Below are 19,132 nucleotides of genomic sequence, written 5' to 3'. Positions count from 1 at the left end.
GACGGCAAAAGTCACTGAGAGCGAGAGAGAGGAGGAGGGTGTTTGGCTGGAGGGTGCCAGGACCAAGAAGGGGTGCCAGGAACCTGGGAGAAAGGCATCCTCTGCCACGCTGTAAACCGGTAACTGCTGTGGAATTTCTTTGAAGGCAAATGGGCTGGAACCTTCCCTATCACCCAGACTTCCTGATACTAGCATGGCCCTGGGTATTCGAGTGTTCTCTCCCAAGACAAAATGCACTTCATGCCTCCTCCAAATTCTAATTGAGATGATTGAGAAGTTTGTGCGTAAGAAACAGTGGTGCACTTGAAAGAGGAACTAAGTGCAATTTGGGGTCGGTTCCTGCAGGCAAGTGGGTGATTCAGTTTCAGGCAGTTTTCAAGATAATGGCCACATCCCTTCATTAACCCTATTTGTCCCAGAGCCGCAGAACATTCCCAGCTTTACTGTCAACTTCTGACCCTGCAGGTCATGGACTTGAACTTCTGGTCTCACTTCTGGGGAGACATTCACAAAAACTCTTTTGAGGGGCACTGCCTGGGGGCTTGAGGCCGGGACGTGCGGAAAGCTGCTCTGGCCTTGTTGGTTTCAATCTGCTCTCAGTACTGTGCTGTGTCAGGGGAGAAAGGACCAGTATCCTGCACGCCCACTCGGATGCTTCCCAGCGTCTGTGCTGTCACAAATGTGGCGCATTAACAGTTGCTACAACTAGGGGGCAGGTCCCCAAGGCTGATACAACACTTGAACTACGTTTACTCTAATATTCAAAAACAAAGAGGGAAAAAAAAACACTTCTCCCGAGGAGCAGAGGCATGAAGGCAGGGGTGGGAGGGGGGCCCCAGCTTCTCGGGGCACTGGCCCCTATTTGGGGAGCCTCCATTTGCACATCCACCCTCCTCCCTGGGTCGCTCGGGATGAACCCAGTGAAACCCTGGCACTGTTGCATTACACTGTCTGGTAAGTAACAGTCTGCTGAGAAAGTCAATTTTGATTTAAATCACTTGGCTTCAAGGATTTCTGAAACCCTACAGCTGCCCCCCCTCATGACTCTTTCCGACCGGTGAGCACCAAGACCAGGGCCCAAAGACAAGCTTCATCTTCTGCCGGACTTGCCCTCACCTTCAAGTTGTCCTCATACAACGTGAAAGGGACTCATTCTTCCAGACGCTCTGGGAAATCCCAGGTCCTCAACGTCCCCTGCAAGAAGCCCCACCACCAGGGTTCTAGCTAACGGTACCCTCTGCCCTGATTTGAGGCTTGTTTCTGTCATAAACCCAGCGGCCAAGCACTGAAGGGTTTTAAGTGTGAATACTGTGCTTTTCTCCCTAACATTTAGATCTTATTAGCATACTGGTTCCCCGTCTGTTTTTACATTTTCCATCTCAGTTTCTCGTAAAAGAAAAAAAGAAAGAATTATGACAGGTTTTCAAATCCACTTCACACTAGGAGGACGCCTGTGGATGAATGGTATTGTTGCTGTCTCAAAAAAAAATTGTGACTTCACACTTCATGTGAATACACGAACGCCAAAACCCCCGCACACTTGTGTGTGACCTTCCCCATGCAGAGCAGAGATGGGCTGTGCCGTGGGGGGGCTCCTGTGCATTCCGTTAGCCCCACTTGTCAGGGGCACCAAGTGAAAACTGGCTTACATCCTCCCTGCAGGGAAAATACTCACGGTAACAGAACTCAATTTTTAGCCTTCATAGGTATGTGGTTTCTAAGACAACTGGAAACAGAGCTCCCTCAGAAGAGCCTAACCTGCGAAGAGAGAGCAGAGACCAAGGGCTCAGGACGGTCTTGTGTGAGCCCTGTGTGTGCCAGCTTCCAGTGGACCTGAATGCTCACCCATGGCCCGGAAGAAAGAGGCTCTACGGTAAGCCCTAAAGACAATTTGTAAAGCCACAGTTTCCTACAAAATAGGATTGGAACAAGTTTAATACGTACGTTCTTTGTGAATTCTGAAAACACCAAATTTTCTACACCCGGGTAACTGTCCCTTTGCTGTCAAGTGGTTTGAAAGCAAAGTTAAAAATGCCATTAACAGATCTTACTTTAACTGTGACCCAATTTATTGGGATGACAACATGGTTCTGTCAGTTTGCACATTACGGTGGGCTTTCCCAGCTCTCTCTCTGGGAAAGCTTGGTTAGCACAGAGTGCTGGGAGTCTTCCTCCGTGACCCACCTTGGGACACCTCTGTGATGGGAGCCGGCTTCCTAGCCACTAAGCAATCTTCAAGCTGCCAATCAAGGCAAACGACAAACCCTGGATTCTCCATTTGCCTGCATATGCTGCCTCATCCTTCCTGGCCACTGCGTCCCCATCCAGGCCAGAGCCACTGCCTCCAGATCCGCATCCCCTCACCTGGACCTCCACCTGGGTGATGCCGGATGTGTGCTGCACCAAGTGAAAATGCACTAAGTCAAACGGAGGAGGAATTGACTCACGTAACACGAGTGGACATTCACTCACTAGGTTTTCTAGCAGGAGAACATTAGTCATATGGCAAAGGGCAAAAACAGCCTTCTGCTTCTGGCACCAGAACTTGACCGTCTGAGTCATTTCAGTGTATGATGCTCAGTGCTACAGGAAGGTGGTCTGAGGGAACAACACGCCCTCACTCCTGTAAACATGATAAAACACCAGGTATATAAACCTTGCCTGACATCCATGCAGTGTATACATGTAAAAGCCAGGCAGGTAGGTAGGTACAAACAACAAACTGATATATATGGAAACATGCAGTCTTGTTTAGGCCTTGTGTATGTGGATCTGTGCTCACAATAAGGACACATTTAAAACAGAAGAGACTAGTACACCTGAACAGCTAAAGTAACATCGTGTGTCAACTATATTTCAATTAAAATAAGAGAACAGACTCAATGGCACATAGATCTCACACCATGTATAAAATTAACTCAAAAGGATCACAGACATAAGCATAAAACCTAAAACTAAAAGACACTTTTGAAACAGAAAAATCTCCATGCTGTGGATTAGGCCAAGATTTCTTAGATATGACACTAAAAGCCAGATCTATAAAAGAAACAAATAAACTGGACTTTGTCAAAATTAATATCTTATGCTCTTCAAAGGACATTAAGAAAATGAACAGACTGAGAAAATATTTGCAACCCACATATCTGGTAATAAATCTGCATGCAGATTATGTAAAGAACTCTTGGGGTGCCTGGATGGCTCGGTTGGTTGAGCACCCAGGCCTTGGTCTCAGCTCAGGTCATCCCCTCACAGTTCGTGAGTTCGGGCCCTGCATCAGGCTCGGTGCTGATGGCGCGGAGCCTACTTGGGATTGCCTCTCCTCCTCTCTGAACCTCCCCTGTTGATGCACTCTCAAAATAAGTAAACTTAAAAAAACCAAAGAATTCTCAAAATAACAAGGCAATTTACACAAACAAGATAAGCTAGAAACAGATACCTCACCAAAGAATGCATGGCAGATAAGTAAAAAGATACTCAACATCCTAAGTCATCAGGCAAACACAAATCAAACCCACAAGGAGACGGCCCATTACAGTAGCTAAACACAACACTGGTAACTGCAACTGTTGGTGAGGACGAGGAGCCACTGGCCCCTCAGAGATGGCCGATGCATGACAGTACAGCACTCCTGCAGGCTGGATGGCAGTTTCTTGCAAAGCTCAACTTCTATTCACAATAGGAGTCAGTGATCCCACACCTAGTGTTTAAATCAGGTAAGAGAAGAATTTACGTTCACACAAAAACCTAGATGCAAACGTTTATAGCAGCTTTATTCATAATCTCCAAACCTGGAGACAGGTTCACCTGAAGTTCACCTGGGGATGACAGACAGACTGTGGTGCACTCACACAGTGGGCCATTACTCACAATAACAAAGAACTACTAATGTTTGCAACTTCATAAATGGATCTCAAACGCTTCATGCTAAGTGAAAGAAGCCAGACTCCAAGGCTATATACTGCAGGATCCCACTTACAGGACACCCTCAAAAAGGAGAAACTATAGGGTAGAAATCACTGCCCGCCAGGGGCTGGAGAAGTGTGTGTGTGTGTGTGTGTGTGTGTGTGGCGGGGGGCGGGGGGGTGGTATAAAGAGGGAGAAACAATGAACTTTTGGGGGATGATGAAACTGTTTGATGTATTAATTGTAGTAATGGTTAAAAAACTATGTACCTCCGTCAAAATTTGGAGAACTGCACACTAAAACGGATACTTTTACTGTACATAAAAAAGATGCAACAAATAAAATAGACTGAATCTACATAGACCTGCACTTCCTACCAACCAACCACCTCTATGTCAATAGGGCGGTTGTTAAATAAATATGGCAATCACGATGGAATATTTAAAGCCATTAAAATCACTTTCTACCCCCAAATATTACAACATAAGAAAATGTCCATGTTACGTTTTTGGGAAAAAGCAGGATACAAGACACGAATGCACACATAAACATATGTATATTTACAGAAGCGGTGGAAACACTGCCAAGAACTCTCTAAGTCAGCCTCCTTCTCTTCTTACTCTGTCTTGAGGTTTCAGTGACTGGCACTGCTCACCTATCTGGGTGCAGTGGATGCAGGGACGTACTCCACAGACACCCTACCTGATGCAGAAGGGGACTACGTGATGTGCAGCAGGATGCAGGACTTTTAACAGGATTATAAAATTGCATGAAACTAGAAACTGGGGGGAAACAGACCAAACCAGCACTTTATTTTAAAAAGTTTTATTCTGCAGATTTAGAAATTTGAGATTTTTTAATAACTGCAAAAGAAATTCAGTCACACCTAATGAATGATTAACAGAATGTAGTGGTGTATTATCTAAACAGAAATCGTGCTGATGTGCCATAATAAATTGTCTATTAGTAAAAAAATACACTTTAGGGCACAGCATGGTATCACAAATTACAGTCAGGATACTTTGCAAGAATTTAATCAAACTAGAGAATTCTGAGTAACTGTATCTTTTAAATGCAGCACTTTTAAAAATGTAACAACTCTGTGCATTCTTTTTTTTTTTTTTAAAAATGACCTTGTAGGTGTCATAGAAATGCTGCTTTATTGCTGCAGAGGTCAAAGTTCAAGGCTCAAGAGGTACAGGAGAGAGATACAAAGGTAGCCTTAAGAAACTCGGTTTTGTTTATGTATAAAAAAAGGTAAAGTTTATAAAAGTTAATTTACAAACCAAGAACAAAAGTGGTATGCACGCGTTATGTACAAGCATCCTTGAAACATCAAAATTTTCAAATGCATAGCCAAAAAGAACAGAAAACCACCACTGCCCCTTGGAGGAAGAAAAGAAAAATCCCCAAATCACACCATTTTTTTCTTCTGGGTGATTATACATTTCTGAAACCACCAAATCCACAATTTACTCAATCTTTTTCATGATACAGTATCTAGATGTGCACAAAAGCCATAAAAACTTAGTAATACACGGAGAGAATGATCTAAGAATTAAAAACATGAGGGTAAGGCATTCCTGCTGGTTAGTATGTTTGTGGTGATATGGTTAATTTATAGATCCAAAGAAGCCACAGAACCAGTCTCACATGCTTTGGTGTCCTTCCCTAAAAAAAATGTGTTTTCATATACAATAAGTAATTGTCTTCACTTGACTCCCCCCACCCCTGCCAAAAAGAGCTATAAATTCCCCTTGCTGTACATTTCTGTTAAATCTACTACACTGGTTTATATGGTTCCAGGTACATTTTTAAAATGTGTGCATATTACCTCATGCATAATAAAATAAAATGTGTATGCCAGGCTAGGGCCATAATAAAGTTTGAAACAATGTACTTTGGAAAGAATAGAACTCAAATGCACCCCATTTACTGGCTGGTGTTTTAACGGAAATCAATATGTGAAGTTAAGCAGTGACCATAAAAAAGTACAAAAATCATTACAAAGCAAACCATCTTTGACCCTCCAGCCAATACCAATAGTTTTTCAATTATAAACACGCAGTTTGCAGCATGTTTTCTGACCATGGGCAGGGGCATGCTCACTAATCTTCATCTGTTCAAACAAAATGCTTAATACTAACAAATCGCAGTATCAATTCTAAGAAAAGTGTAATACTTGATAGAGTGCTTCCATTTAGATTTAGTAAGTTTAACCCAGTTTCACATTATTTAACAAGTTCCTATATTTTAAGAATTAAAAGTGGTCTATCAGGACAGAAACACAGTTTGCTCCAACAAGGTAATTTGGATCTCCAGGAAGACACTTGTTTTGCCAGGTTTTAGGATCACCTATGAGAGAAAAAGAAGTTCATATCAATTGTGGTTGGTTAAAGTGCCAGCCCTAATGGTCATGGGACAAACATAAACACATATACTTCCATACAACCTTCTTCTCGTTCTTCAGCATATGCACTTGTTATCAAAGCTCTAAGTGCTATATTCCATTGAGGACCCACTAGCATCTAAGGATTCAAAGTGGTTTCAGATTTCTCCTTTATTCTTTATGTTTTCAAGTTTATGCCTTTTCAAACAGTGAATACAAGTTGGGGCGACAAATACGCCTGGGGTATAGTTCCAGTGCCTGGCTCCACAGAACTATTGACAGCACTTCTGAAAGTTGGGACCCATTTGAATTGAATATGAGAACACATTTCTCACACTCAACTACACGCCAATGAATGAATGCCTGAAAATTCTGCAGAATCTGGTTTCTTCTGGAAGGAAGACCCTTCCTCCCCTTTACCCCCCAAAAATCAGCAAGTCTGGGCCGAGAGTTTCTCAGCCCTGAACTTGGCGGTACAACAAAATCACTTGTGAAATTCTGAAAATTCACTGTCTGTTGAGTTTGAAGCAGGGCTTGGGTATTTCCATTTTTAACAAGCTCTTGTTGCTTTTGAGATTTGCAGCTGAAGCTAAGAAGCCCCAGTATCGGACACCTAGTGTGAAGAAGGCTAGCATGACTGTATGCTCTGTGGCATCCAAGGTAAGGGATACTCCAAGCTGCTGACTTTTGCCTCCCTTACACAATAGTTCTTAACCAGGAGCGATTCTGCACCCCTGTGGGATGATGTCTGTAGACGTTTTGGCCTGTCACAACTGACATCTGGTGAGCAGAGGCCAGGGATGCCACTACACAGCCCACGATGCACAGGACAGCCCCTACAAACAAAGAATTCTCATCTGGCCACAACGTCCACGTTACGCCAAGGTTGAGAGACGCTATGTACAGCGAGCCGTACACCGAAATGGTCTCTGAGTCATCATGGGCTCAGCAGTTTAAAACCGAGTGATCTAACTTCACAGATCTCTATGGGCAGTACTGCAGAGAACAGCCTGCTCAGGCATGAGGTAGAGTGAAAACAACTCTTTGGAAGTAAAAAAAAAAAACAAAAAACCCCCCACTTATTATACTAATTTTTGTTGGGATCAAGTTAGTACTTATCAAAAGCTACCCTCCATGGGGGGCCTGGCTGGTTCAGTGGGTTGAACACACCCGACTTCGCTTCAGGTCATGATCTCGCAATCCATGAGTTCAAGTCCCGTGTTGGGCTCTGTGCTGACAGCTCAGAGCCTGGGGACTGCTTTGGATTCCGTTTCTCCCTCTCTGCCTCTCCCTCACTGGCGTGCGCACTCTCTCTCTCTCTCAAAAATAAACATTGGAGACAAAAAAAAAAAGCTATCCCTGACTTTCTAAACAGAAATTTACAGTAGCAAAGCATTCTAGAGCCATATGGGATTACACAGAGGAACATTTCTCTTCTATGTGAACGCACTCAAAATTTAACACAGGAAAAAGTTGTTTCAATCTAACAAAATAACTTTTGTTCTGTGGCATAAAAAGCAGGAATAACAAATAGATAATTTATGCTTCATGTAATATCCCGGAAGAAAATCATTTCTAAAACAACTAACTACAATAGACAGTTATTTTTTTTTTTTTTCAACGTTTATTTATTTTTTGGGACAGAGAGACAGAGCATGAACGGGGGAGGGGCAGAGAGAGAGGGAGACACAGAATCGGAAACATGCTCCAGGCTCTGAGCCATCAGCCCAGAGCCCGACGCGGGGCTCGAACTCCCGGACCGCGAGATCGTGACCTGGCTGAAGTCGGACGTTTAACCGACTGCGCCACCCAGGCGCCCCAATAGACAGTTATTTTAAAGACTTTCATCCTAATTTGGTTTAGAAAACAATCAGAGCTCATGCTACAACTTGACTTTCAGAATATCACGTTTTAAGTGCAGTTTTATTAATGTTAATTCATTAATTCAAACTAGGCTAATAAAATGCTTCTCAGTGGAGTCCCTGAGGAAACAGCTTTACTATCCAGTGTATTAAAATTAATTTATTAGCTTCTTCCAGAAAATGTACCTGCAGATATCAGGAAATACATATTTATATATAATTTTTAATCTTGGGTAGTATTAAATTATATTCCTACAATTTTAATACCCTAAAGCTCTATTTCATATTAAAACTGCATTATGTTCACCTGATTTACTAAAAATTCAGAAGCAAAACTTTAAATTCTTATTTCTCTATATTAGGTTTAATTAAAGTGATCTATACCAAAAAATATAGAATGCTTCAACTGGTAACTGATGTAGTCACCCAAAGAAGTGAGAAATGTGAAAATGCAATGGAAATTTTGAAATTATGATCTTAAGAGCAAAAAAAGCCATTTAAAAGTAGTGTGTACAACAGCAGTTATTCAGGGTTTTGCACTGAAAACCGTGGCCAAGTATGATCCCAGTGGAAGGTATTTTTTGTCTTGCAGATTTCTCTGGTGTCTATACTTTGTAGATTGAGGAATTAAAGACTTGGTAACCAAAACAGAAATTATTATATAAAGGAATCATCTTAATAAGAAGATGGAAATGCCCATGTACGTACAGCAACAAAAATTCTCCCACTGCATCTTAAAAATTTTGACAGAACAAATAATTTTGTTGAACACCAAGAAACAGCCAACCCTTGGCCAAATCATCAATGTTTAAAAGGCAGAAACTTCCCATACTTTTCCATATTCATTTATATATGAACCACAAAGAAATTTCAAAACACTGGTGATGCCTACAAGGCCACAGCAACAGAGGTAGAGATGTGCTAACAAACAGCATGTGTAGCTCCAACAGCCCAGGGATTAATCAACGACAGTACCCAAAGCCCCCAAAGGACAGAGTGAAGACAGCATACCCGACGAGGAGTCGGATGATTTTAGAGCAAAAGACCAACCGTCAGGAGTCATGGACGCACAGTGTGGTAAGCGCAGCTCCACGGGCTTCAGGAACTTGAGGCCATGGGGCCCACACATCACTAAGGGGCTCAGCAGTGTCTCGCCTGCAGTCAAGGAGGGGGTGGGAGTGAGAGGTTAGATGACCATCTTCTTTCTAGCCCACAGTTCTCCTCATCCTCCCTTCTAATGACATGCTTTAAAGCCAAATGCCATTAGTTCTCTATAGTTGCAGTGACTGAGAGAAACATAATGCAAGACACATGTGTAATTTAAAATGTTCTAGTAGCCACATTAAGAAAAAACAACAGGGACATAAATTTTTAATGTTTATGTAACCCAATATATCCCAAACATTATTTCAGCATGTAACCAACATAGTAAATCTCTGAAATCAGTGTGTATTTTATACTTCCAGCACATTTCAATTCATAATAACCACAGGTAGCCAGTGGCTACACCATTCGATCATGGGGTTCTTGTATATTCAAATGTATTTTTTGTAAATGTTACTTAGATCTTACGTTTTAAATGTTGTATTTGCTACAGACTTGGTTTAAGGGATTCACACAGGGCCAACATATGTTAGTGTTCCAGCAAAATGTAAGAAAATGAGCTCGAGTAACATATTTAAGGAAGTAAAGCAACTGCTATAAGACTCCAAAAGAAGTCATCACGTAGTTCATCGTATCGTCCTGACATATCCAGGAAGATTACGAAAAATAACAGCTTTCCTGGATTCCTTAAGTTCAGAAACACACATGGTGATACCTGAGAGGGATATTTTATTTGCCGTGTGGACCTCTTACTAGTGCTAGAGCTGGGGTGACGAGCACCTGCCCTGAGAAGCTTCTGTCTTACAGTCAGGTGACAGGCATGGAGCAAAGCCTTTCTGAGTGGGTGTTATCTAACCTGTCTCTAGACATGGAAGGGATGAATGACGCAAAGACAGATTTGGTGAGGTCAGCTAAGACCACCTAGCAGACCAAGGGAGGAATGCCCAAAGGCCAGTCATCTGCTGTCACTGTCACTTTCACAGTGAAAGTAAAGCCCAATGAGTGGAAGGTCTTGTGTGCTCACCTCCACCAGCTTGGACTTCCTGTGGGACACCCTGTGCCTGCCTGTGATGCCATCCCAGGGCACCCCCCTCCACAGTGCCCACTGGAGAGGCCTGCCCTGATGGGAGAAACGTGCTGGGGTTGGCAAAGCAGAAAAGGGGTCCAGATTATCCTCTCAATTGAACACTACAAGCTTTGAAGAGCACACAGGACAACTCAAGTTATTAAAAACCAAGCAGAAAAATAAAACCTTTTACCTTTCTCCTTATCTAAAGGTGGGAGGATGCTGTTGTCTCGGCAGACCTTGAAATAGATTTCCTGCTCAATTCCCTCAGGAATGGCTCCTTGTGGGATAATTATACTAACGCCGGTTTCTATGGAACTCAACACCCCACCATTGCTGTTAAACACGCCTCGGGCTGTGGCCACCACGGTGTGACCATCTTCATCTTCATCTTCTTCCACAGCTGAAGGGCTGAGAATCCAGAAACAGCTAATGAATAAACCTCCAACAATATAGCAGAGTTTCCATTATGACTCTAACAGGTTGTTTCATTTTATTTCTCCATTTAATCAAAAAGGTAAGTTTTTGGTGACACATTTTACTCACAGGAGTAATAAATCATATTCTTCCTGGAGAAATCGATTTCATTTTTGAAGATAACTAATCCATTTCATTACTGAATGTACAAAGCCTAATACCTTGCTCACCCAACTACTACAATACGTTGGTCTTAAGAACCGCATTTTAACATCCATGAAATTCATATTTTAAAACTGACGGTAAGTCATGGTTTAACTGATAGCACTTTTCTTTCCTTCTTGGTGATATATAAGACAATGGTGCATCTTGCAACTTATGGCATCTCAGACTTGATGAGTACTAATTAGGTTCTCTATCTCCCTAGGATTTTGAGCATGCACACTTATGGCCCACGCTGTCAAAGCTTTCTACAATACTTTGGTATGGGTACACCCCAAGCACCCATGAAAAAAAAAGTATATTCACTTAGTACACAAAGAATATCAGAAGCCAAGGGGATGTGGTATCAAAGACTGCTTCAAAAGCATAGGCTACCAAGACTGCTTGGAGTAAAATTTTGAGTCACAACCTAAAAGTGAGCAGAAAGATGGACCGACACAGTAAGTGTGTGGAGGGAAGCTACAATGATTCCTGCATGACCATAGCAGCAGGGACAATGCTGATGCGGCACCCCATCCCCCACTACAGGAAAGGCTTACAAAGAGGAGAAGGCAGCACATTTCCATGACCATCCCTGTTTTTGGGAAGCTGGCAGGTGGCCCTCCTGGCCCTGGGTTCTGCCTGCAAGTTCTTCTGTTTCAGCAGGTGGCTTGACAATGTAAGTGGATTTGGGAGGCTGAGGTGAGCTTATGTGAGGCCAGAACAGGTCTAGAGAAAGGAGTATATGAGGCTTTCCCAGTCTCATTTGCTCAAATATATTACTCACTAAAACCATAAAAAGAGCAACCATTTTGAAGTTGTTACATTTTCTAGTATCACTGTTGAACAGAGAGTAGACAGGGAATACAGGTGCTTAGGCTTCTGAGATATTTTCCAAATGTAAGCAGGCCAAGGTTAGAGGTTATGGAATGCTATGCTTGGTTCAGAATATGGGCTCTGTATTCAGATGACCAGGAGCAGCTGAACCGGGGCTCCCTCACCCTAGTTGTGTGACTGGGCAACATGCAGTGTCACCTGACTTCAGTTCTTAGTAAAATGGGGATATTGACAGTATCTATGGACTGTACATGATCAGCTTTATTATTTTATTAATATTCTCTTCCACCTCTTGCAGGACCTTTCATATAAATAGCATTCAATGCAACAACCTTTTGGACAAAACTGTTCAGTTTAAAAGTTTAAGTTAAGGGGAGCCTGGGTGGCTCAGTCAGTTAAGCATCCGACTTTGGCTCAGGTCATGATCTCACGGTTCACAAGTTCGAGCCCCGCATCAGGCTCTGTGCGGATAGCTCAAAGCCTAGAGCCTGCTTTGGATTCTGTGTCTCCCTCTCTCTCTGCCCCTCCCACTTGTGCATGTGTGCTCTCTCTCTCTCTCAAATATAAGCAAACATTAAAAAAAAAAAAAAGTTTATGTCAGAATGATTCTTAAAAGTCCCAAATCACATAAACTACACCAAACTCACATTAGACAAATCACAGAGCCAAGAAAAAGGCAACAATCTTACCTCACAGGAACAGCTTTAGGCACAGTGCTGACATTATTCATTTGGTATTTGGGCTTATCTGCATGGATGGAGAAAGTTTCAACTCCACTGTCAAACTCAGGAGGCTGTGCCACACTGTGAGCTTTCACAAGAGTTTTTGGTGAAGTAGGGGCTTTTGATGACAAATCAGGTTTATGTGCAGTTTCACTTGGCAAAAGATTGTGGTTGAATTTAGGACTTTCAAACTTGCGCTCAAATGGCCGAGCAGAACTTGTGTATGGTTTTGGTGTGAATCGATTATATGCTGGAGTGACTGTTTTCTGAGTCTGTTCAGCTCCATTAACTGGAGCTTTATCCGGGAAACTTTTCTGGGGATAGAAAGTAGACTGAACAGTATCTTCTCGGTTCGGTGGTCTGAAAGTTGCTGGCTTATTCTGAGACGGAGGTGGATCTGGTTTAGACACTAAAGAATTCTGGAAATCCAATGACACCGAATTACCTGAAAAATAAACATATATAAGCATTTAAAAAACTTCCTCAAAGAAGTTTTAATAGCCCCTATGATGTCTCTCCCATCTTAACTTGTCTCGGTGCTGAAGTCAAGGCCCAAGTCAGGGTCCCCACAATTAGAAAGTGACTCTTGAACCCTGGTGGCTACCTATGACATCGAGGGACCAGGAGGGGCATGGACACATGTGGTACTCTGGGGTATCTTGTGACTGTGGAGTCAGGGTCATGCTGCTCAGGGTCCAGGCCTCCAGAGCCTGGTTGTCTGAGTACCCTCTCCCACTGTCCATATCAAATTAGAAACAGAATGACAGTATAGCTATGTTAAAAAAAGGAAAAAAAAAGAAAAAAAAATCAACACTACAGAACTCACCTAAATGAAGTCAAAAGGAGCCACAGACTGGGAGCACAATTTGCATAACTGTACAGAATTAGGATCTAAAACCTATAAAGAACCCCTATACACCCACCAGAAAGATGCTACTAATAGGAATATGGGGAAAGCTGTGCAGAGGCAACAACAGAAGTGAAGGCCAGAATGCTCAGTTATCTTACAAGACAGAAAACCTCGGGGCGCCTGGGTGGCGCAGTCGGTTAAGCGTCCGACTTCAGCCAGGTCACGATCTCACGGTCCGTGAGTTCGAGCCCCGCGTCAGGCTCTGGGCTGATGGCTCAGAGCCTGGAGCCTGCTTCCGATTCTGTGTCTCCCTCTCTCTCTGACCCTCCCCCGTTCATGCTCTGTCTCTCTCTGTCCCAAAAAATAAATAAACGAAAAAAAAAAATTAAAAAAAAAAAAAAAAGAAAACCTCACTACCAGGGAAATGCAAATACATAACAAACCCCAAATACACTTCATACCCATTAGATTGGCAACACTTCGGTTCAGTAATGCCAAGAGTTGGCAAAGATGTGGAACAGGAATCTCCATGCATGGCTGGTGGCAAGGTAAAGAAGTACTAACTGAATTCTAGGAAATAATTCCAGAAAAAATAACACCAACACTATACAAAGTCTTTTAGAAAGAAAACAGGGGACATGTCCTAGGCTCTCTTTTATGAACTAGCACAACAACGATGGTAAAACCAGACAGGGACATTACATAAAAAGGAAAAAATAAACCCAAATTCCTTGTGAACACAGCAATATAATTTACTGCATTAACACACTAAAGAAGGAAAATGTTACGGTAATCTTACTACATGCAGAAACAGCATGTGACCTAATACTTTCAGCAAACTAGAGGGGAATAGAAAGGAATATCTAAAACCTAATAAAGAGTAGCTATAACAAGCCATAAAAAACATAGAGCTAATGTCGTAAGGGTGAAACATTAAATCCTTTCTCCCTAAGATGGGGAAGGCAGAGATGTCTGCTCTCATCACTTCCAAACTGACACATTTGCCGGAGGTCCCTGACAGTGCACAAGAAGGCAAGAAAAAGAAAAGGCATTTAAGGATCGGAAAGAATTAAAACTTTACCTGCAGACATGACAGTGTGGAAAGAAAATCCTAAACATGGGGTAAGATCAATCTACCAGTACACCTCTACAGCTGGCCTAGAATTTGATTCTTGTAAATAACAGAGAAATGTCTGTAGTAGCAAAAAGCCAACAGGAGAATGGATAAATCATGGTATATTCTTAGGGTAAAATAAACAATCTTTTTTTTTTTTGAAAGGGCCAAAAAAGGGGCATTTGGAGGTGAAGGCAACAGTCTCCCTTTCAGAGTGTTTGATGGAAGGCAAAGAGACATAGGACAGTTTGAGGAGGCAGCAGGAACAACAGGTGCTCTGAACAATGGAGAAGTGAGCTGCACCTGTGTGAGGCCAGAGAGAAAGATGAAGCAAGCAGGAATGAAGGAGAGGAGCCATGCCAATGGCCCCGGAAGAGAGGCGGCATGGGTAAAGGAAAATAGTTCCTGGTCAGGGAGACATGAAGGAGAGAAGATGGGAAAAACGCAGGGGTACAGCTGTTAAAATGAATCACCTGGAGCTGTTGGCTACTCTGCTGGGATTTTGCCACAGCACATAACTGTGAGGTGCTAAGGGTTGCAGGTTATGTGGGACTTTATGGCTTTCCTATATCCATGGATATAAATGGAATATAACAGTAATTTTTACAAACCACCAATCAAAAATTTAGATTCAGACATACCGGCAAACAAATACTACTTCCAAAAATTGAGCTGTGATAGTAAAACAGATTAACATCTATTTAGCTAAAAGTCTTTTCTGATATAATGGTTATAGTTATAAAAACAGGAGACGTACTTTTTTTTTTTTTTTTAGGAGATGTACTTTTAACAAAACACTTAGTTTCATTGTTCCCAGCCTATATGTTTCAAGTATGTATTTTTAAAAAAATTTGTTTTTAAATTTATTTATTTTGAGAGACAGAGCAGAGGAGGGGCAGGGAGAGAGGGAGAGAGAATCTCAGGCAGGCTCTGTGCTGTCAGTGCAGAGCCTGATGCAGGGCTTGAACTCACGAACCGTGACATCCTGACCTGAGCTGAAACCAAGAGTTAGACACTTAACTGACGGAGCCACTCAGGCTCCCAAGTATGTATTTTTAAATGAAAAACACTTTTGCTTACAAACTGCAAGAATACAATTTTGTAAGTATTACTCTATTACAGCAGTAATGCCAACTTCCAAACCAAACTTCCTACCTTCACCATGTGCCCCCTTGGCATGCGTGTGGAGGGCGAGAGAGGAGCTGGTCTGGGCATACTGGGAGGGCAATGGAGGAGGAGGGGGAGTGGCCTGGATTGGCTCATAGCGTTTCTCACCAAATGATCTATCTGCAGTGTCAGCTTCAGGAGACTTTCCCCTATGAAAAAAACAAAGACAATGCCAACTTATGAATATGGATTCACATTTACAAAAAAGCAAGTTTTCATTCTTCTAATTATCCCTGAGTTAAAAAACAACAAAAAACTGGAAATTTCACAATTTATTCTTATGAGTATAAATGGCTAACTCTACCAAAATATACAAACAAATTCAATCATTCATCAGCACAAGAAATGTAAAGACAGGACAGATACTTAAAGAATATTAGTAAAACATCCAGAAGATGGCAACCAAAGGCAGATGAAATTTTGGGTATACTTGTAATATTAATTGTGTTGCTTACAAAAAGGCAGTAATGGTTGGGAGGTTTAAGAAAGTCTTGCAAATATTTTGAAAAATATTTATTGGCCCAAATCTTCCTTAGATTCACTACTGATTTGGTATCTAAAGTACAAATCCTTGGTTTCTTGCACACTCAGAGCACCACAAAAAATGTTTTTATAGACCAGAGGTTGGCAAATTTTTTGTAAAGGGCTAGACAGTAAATGTTGTTGGCTTTTTGGGCCATACAGTCTCTGTCACAACTATTCGAACTCTGCCCCAAAGCAGCCATAGACAATATGTAAATGAAATGGGTGTGGTTGTGTTCCAGTAACACTAAACACACTGGACATCTTTCACTTTGAAACTGCCCTTGATTTACTAGATCCATTTTTAATTGTTTAAATAGTTGCTAGAGTAGCAGACACTGCTTGATTTTATAAGGCTCTTTTAAGTCAAATTGTGCCATGTATGCTTATTTTTCAGATCGCCAATTGTTAATACGTAACACGTACAATTCAAACAAAAGAAATCTTTAAAATAGACCCATAATTACAACACTGCCATCTAAACCTTTGCAGAGAGCCAAAGCTGCACTGGTTTTATGTGCACAAACAAAACACACATTTGGAATGTATTTTCACAGAAAATTTCATTGGGGAAGTCTACTCTAGTGATTGGCTTTAAAACTATGTGGTTTTGTCGCTTTCAGGCACTTAGGCTAAACATTTGAAGATGACTTTAAAATCTAAAAGTGCACATAATGCCAGTGACGCAGTGAGGGACACCTCATGTAACAGCCTCACATTAATGCCAGTCTTACCACTTGACGGTCCTTTTCAAGTAGTCATAGCTAGGGTAAGAGCCAAGAAATCTAGGTGATGGCAAAGCAAAAGCGCAATAGAAAAATGAAAGAAAATGGTCAATCTAACTAAGTACATTTGCAGCAAATGGAACTCAAATGTCATTTTAAAATATCAACCAAAAAATACACATCCACCATTTCAGAATCATCTGATCTATAAAAGAAAACATCACTAGCTCTCACTTAAGTTTGGAAAATCACCAATAAATCAAAATACAGTTAATATAGTTAGGTACTGCGTGCCCACTTTCCACATACATTTTAAAAATGTTTATTTATTTATTTTGAGAGAGAGAGAGAGAGAGAGAGAGAGAGCACACATGCATGCACGCAAGAAGGGCAGAGAGAGGGAGAGAAAGAATTGCAAGCAGGCTCTGCACTACTAACCATGAGATCATGACCTGAGCCAAAACCAAGAGTCGGAAACTTAATTAACCTTCTGAGCTGCTCAGGTGTCCCAGCCCTCCACGTATTTTAACTGTGCTGCTAGTGAGTAGCAAGGTGCTTGAGCTTTATTACTCTTCCATCTTTGCCCACTTTGGCTTCACTTGCTAGTGGTGCGCAAAGAAACAGACTAAATAAAGAAGCAATACTAAGAATAATCAGCAGACTCTGAAGAAGTAAGAATGAAATGCTCCATTAAAAAAAAAAGGGCTGGGCAAAAGAAATCCTCTAAGTGAAAATGTAGGAGGAAGCCGTACAACACAACAGCTGTGCTGATCCCTAGTGGGGGTGATGATGAACAGGCAAGCTGAAATATGCATGCCTTTGAAACCTGACTATGATTAACCTGTGCTCTTTCCTGGCAAGACCTGAATCCATTACCAGTCCTAAAGTAAGTCCTGGGATGGGGGGAGCCTATTTGCAAAGCTTCCATGTTTGAATCTCACAGCCTCTCTCAGTGAATGCCACATGCACATAGAAACCTAGTTAATCTTACTAAGTTCTTAAAAAGCTGAAAACTACTAACACTTATTTTGAGACCTAAAAGTCTCACAGTAAGTTGACTTTTGAGAGACAAGATATTTTAGTGACAAAAAAATCTCTCGTTGCCCTGAAGAAGCTCAGTTTCTGGGCTGGGACACATGCACAGGGCTCTTCTAACCCTGTCATAGGATCCCGGAAACTCCTTACTTGTTTTGAAGATCAATGTCTGAGTCACTGATCTCCTAATCTCCCCAATTCCAACCCAGCTCTCCAGAGCTGTAAGACAGGTGATATCCACTTGCTCTCTGGGGCGTCTGTCCTGTGCTACCATTCTCCCTTCTCAACTCCCACCATTTCTCAGGTATGGAGTTTTTGTTGGAGGGTGGGGAACATGAGAGAACAAGCAAGGGAGGGGCAGAGTAAGAGGGAATCTTAAGCAGGCTCCACACCCAGTTCAGGGACCAATGTGGGGCTCGATCCCACGACCCTGGGATGAATGACCTGAATGAAATCAAGAGTCAGACACTTAACCAACTGAACCAGCCAGGTCCCCTCGAAGGTATGTTTTTAAGTGGAACATAAGCACCTATTATCCAGAAGAAAAGAGCTTTGCTATTTCTATATTATACTTTAGAAAATGAAAGCCTGTAGGCAGTCTACTGGTAACAAAGAGCAGTTTTGAAATACTGTAAGAGGGCTGTATATTTTAAATGACTTTCCAATTGTTAAAGCCGTATTCACTGGGCACAACAGTACAACAGCATTAGAAGGGCAAGGCACAGAGACCCCTTATGTCTTAGCCATCATGTCTCACTCCTCATTCTCCTTCCCAAAGCTCTACCCACCGAATACTCACATGGGGACGTGAAGCACAACTACAAAGAGTTTTTGATTTCTATCACAAAGGAAGGAAATGTATTAAAATGTGCATCTCAAGTCACACTTTCCGGCTTCCATAACACTCATGGCAGGAAACACAAACATTCAGAGTCTGGGGCCTATTCTCAAAGACAGATGTTATGTGTTTCTGTCAAAGGCAATCTACCCTTGAGAAACCTCTGACCAGTTAAGACTCATTCCTCCCAGAGCTGCATTAATGAAAAGGTGGGCAGCTGACACACCTAGCACACTATGCCCTGTGTTGCTGGGTCCCCACCCACCAAATACTAGGCAGCGTTCTAGACCCTGAATGAAAATTATATGTCACAAATACGTTAAGTCTTCTTTGTAGAAAACTCAACCCAAAACCAAAAATGCCTTGTCAGTTGATTCTCT

At 42.0% G+C, this 19,132-nt stretch overlaps 1 protein-coding gene across 6 annotated transcripts in view; it reads right to left on the bottom strand.

Annotated features, from left to right (window-relative positions):
* Window positions 1-4,712: 4,712 nt before the first annotated feature.
* Window positions 4,713-19,132, bottom strand: part of TJP1 (tight junction protein 1) — a 107,630-nt gene continuing 93,210 nt past the window's right edge. For 2 of the 6 annotated variants that reach the window (XM_030317517.1, XM_030317522.1), the window contains 5 exons: window positions 15,621-15,781; window positions 12,469-12,946; window positions 10,518-10,735; window positions 9,166-9,309; window positions 4,713-6,258 (listed from right to left, as the gene is read on the bottom strand). In XM_030317517.1, the coding sequence (XP_030173377.1) occupies window positions 6,164-6,258; window positions 9,166-9,309; window positions 10,518-10,735; window positions 12,469-12,946; window positions 15,621-15,781 (1,096 nt within the window). In that variant the 3' untranslated portion in view covers window positions 4,713-6,163. The remainder of the gene's footprint in view (window positions 6,259-9,165; window positions 9,310-10,517; window positions 10,736-12,468; window positions 12,947-15,620; window positions 15,782-19,132) is intronic. The other 4 variants (XM_030317519.1, XM_030317523.1, XM_030317518.1 and 1 more) reach the window with 3 other exon arrangements.

The sequence above is a fragment of the Lynx canadensis genome, chromosome B3 (genome assembly GCF_007474595.2).
Source record: "Lynx canadensis isolate LIC74 chromosome B3, mLynCan4.pri.v2, whole genome shotgun sequence".
Lineage (NCBI taxonomy): Eukaryota > Metazoa > Chordata > Mammalia > Carnivora > Felidae > Lynx > Lynx canadensis.
The sequence above is the reverse complement of the archived record's forward strand: the minus strand, read 5'-3'. Positions and strand labels throughout refer to the sequence as shown.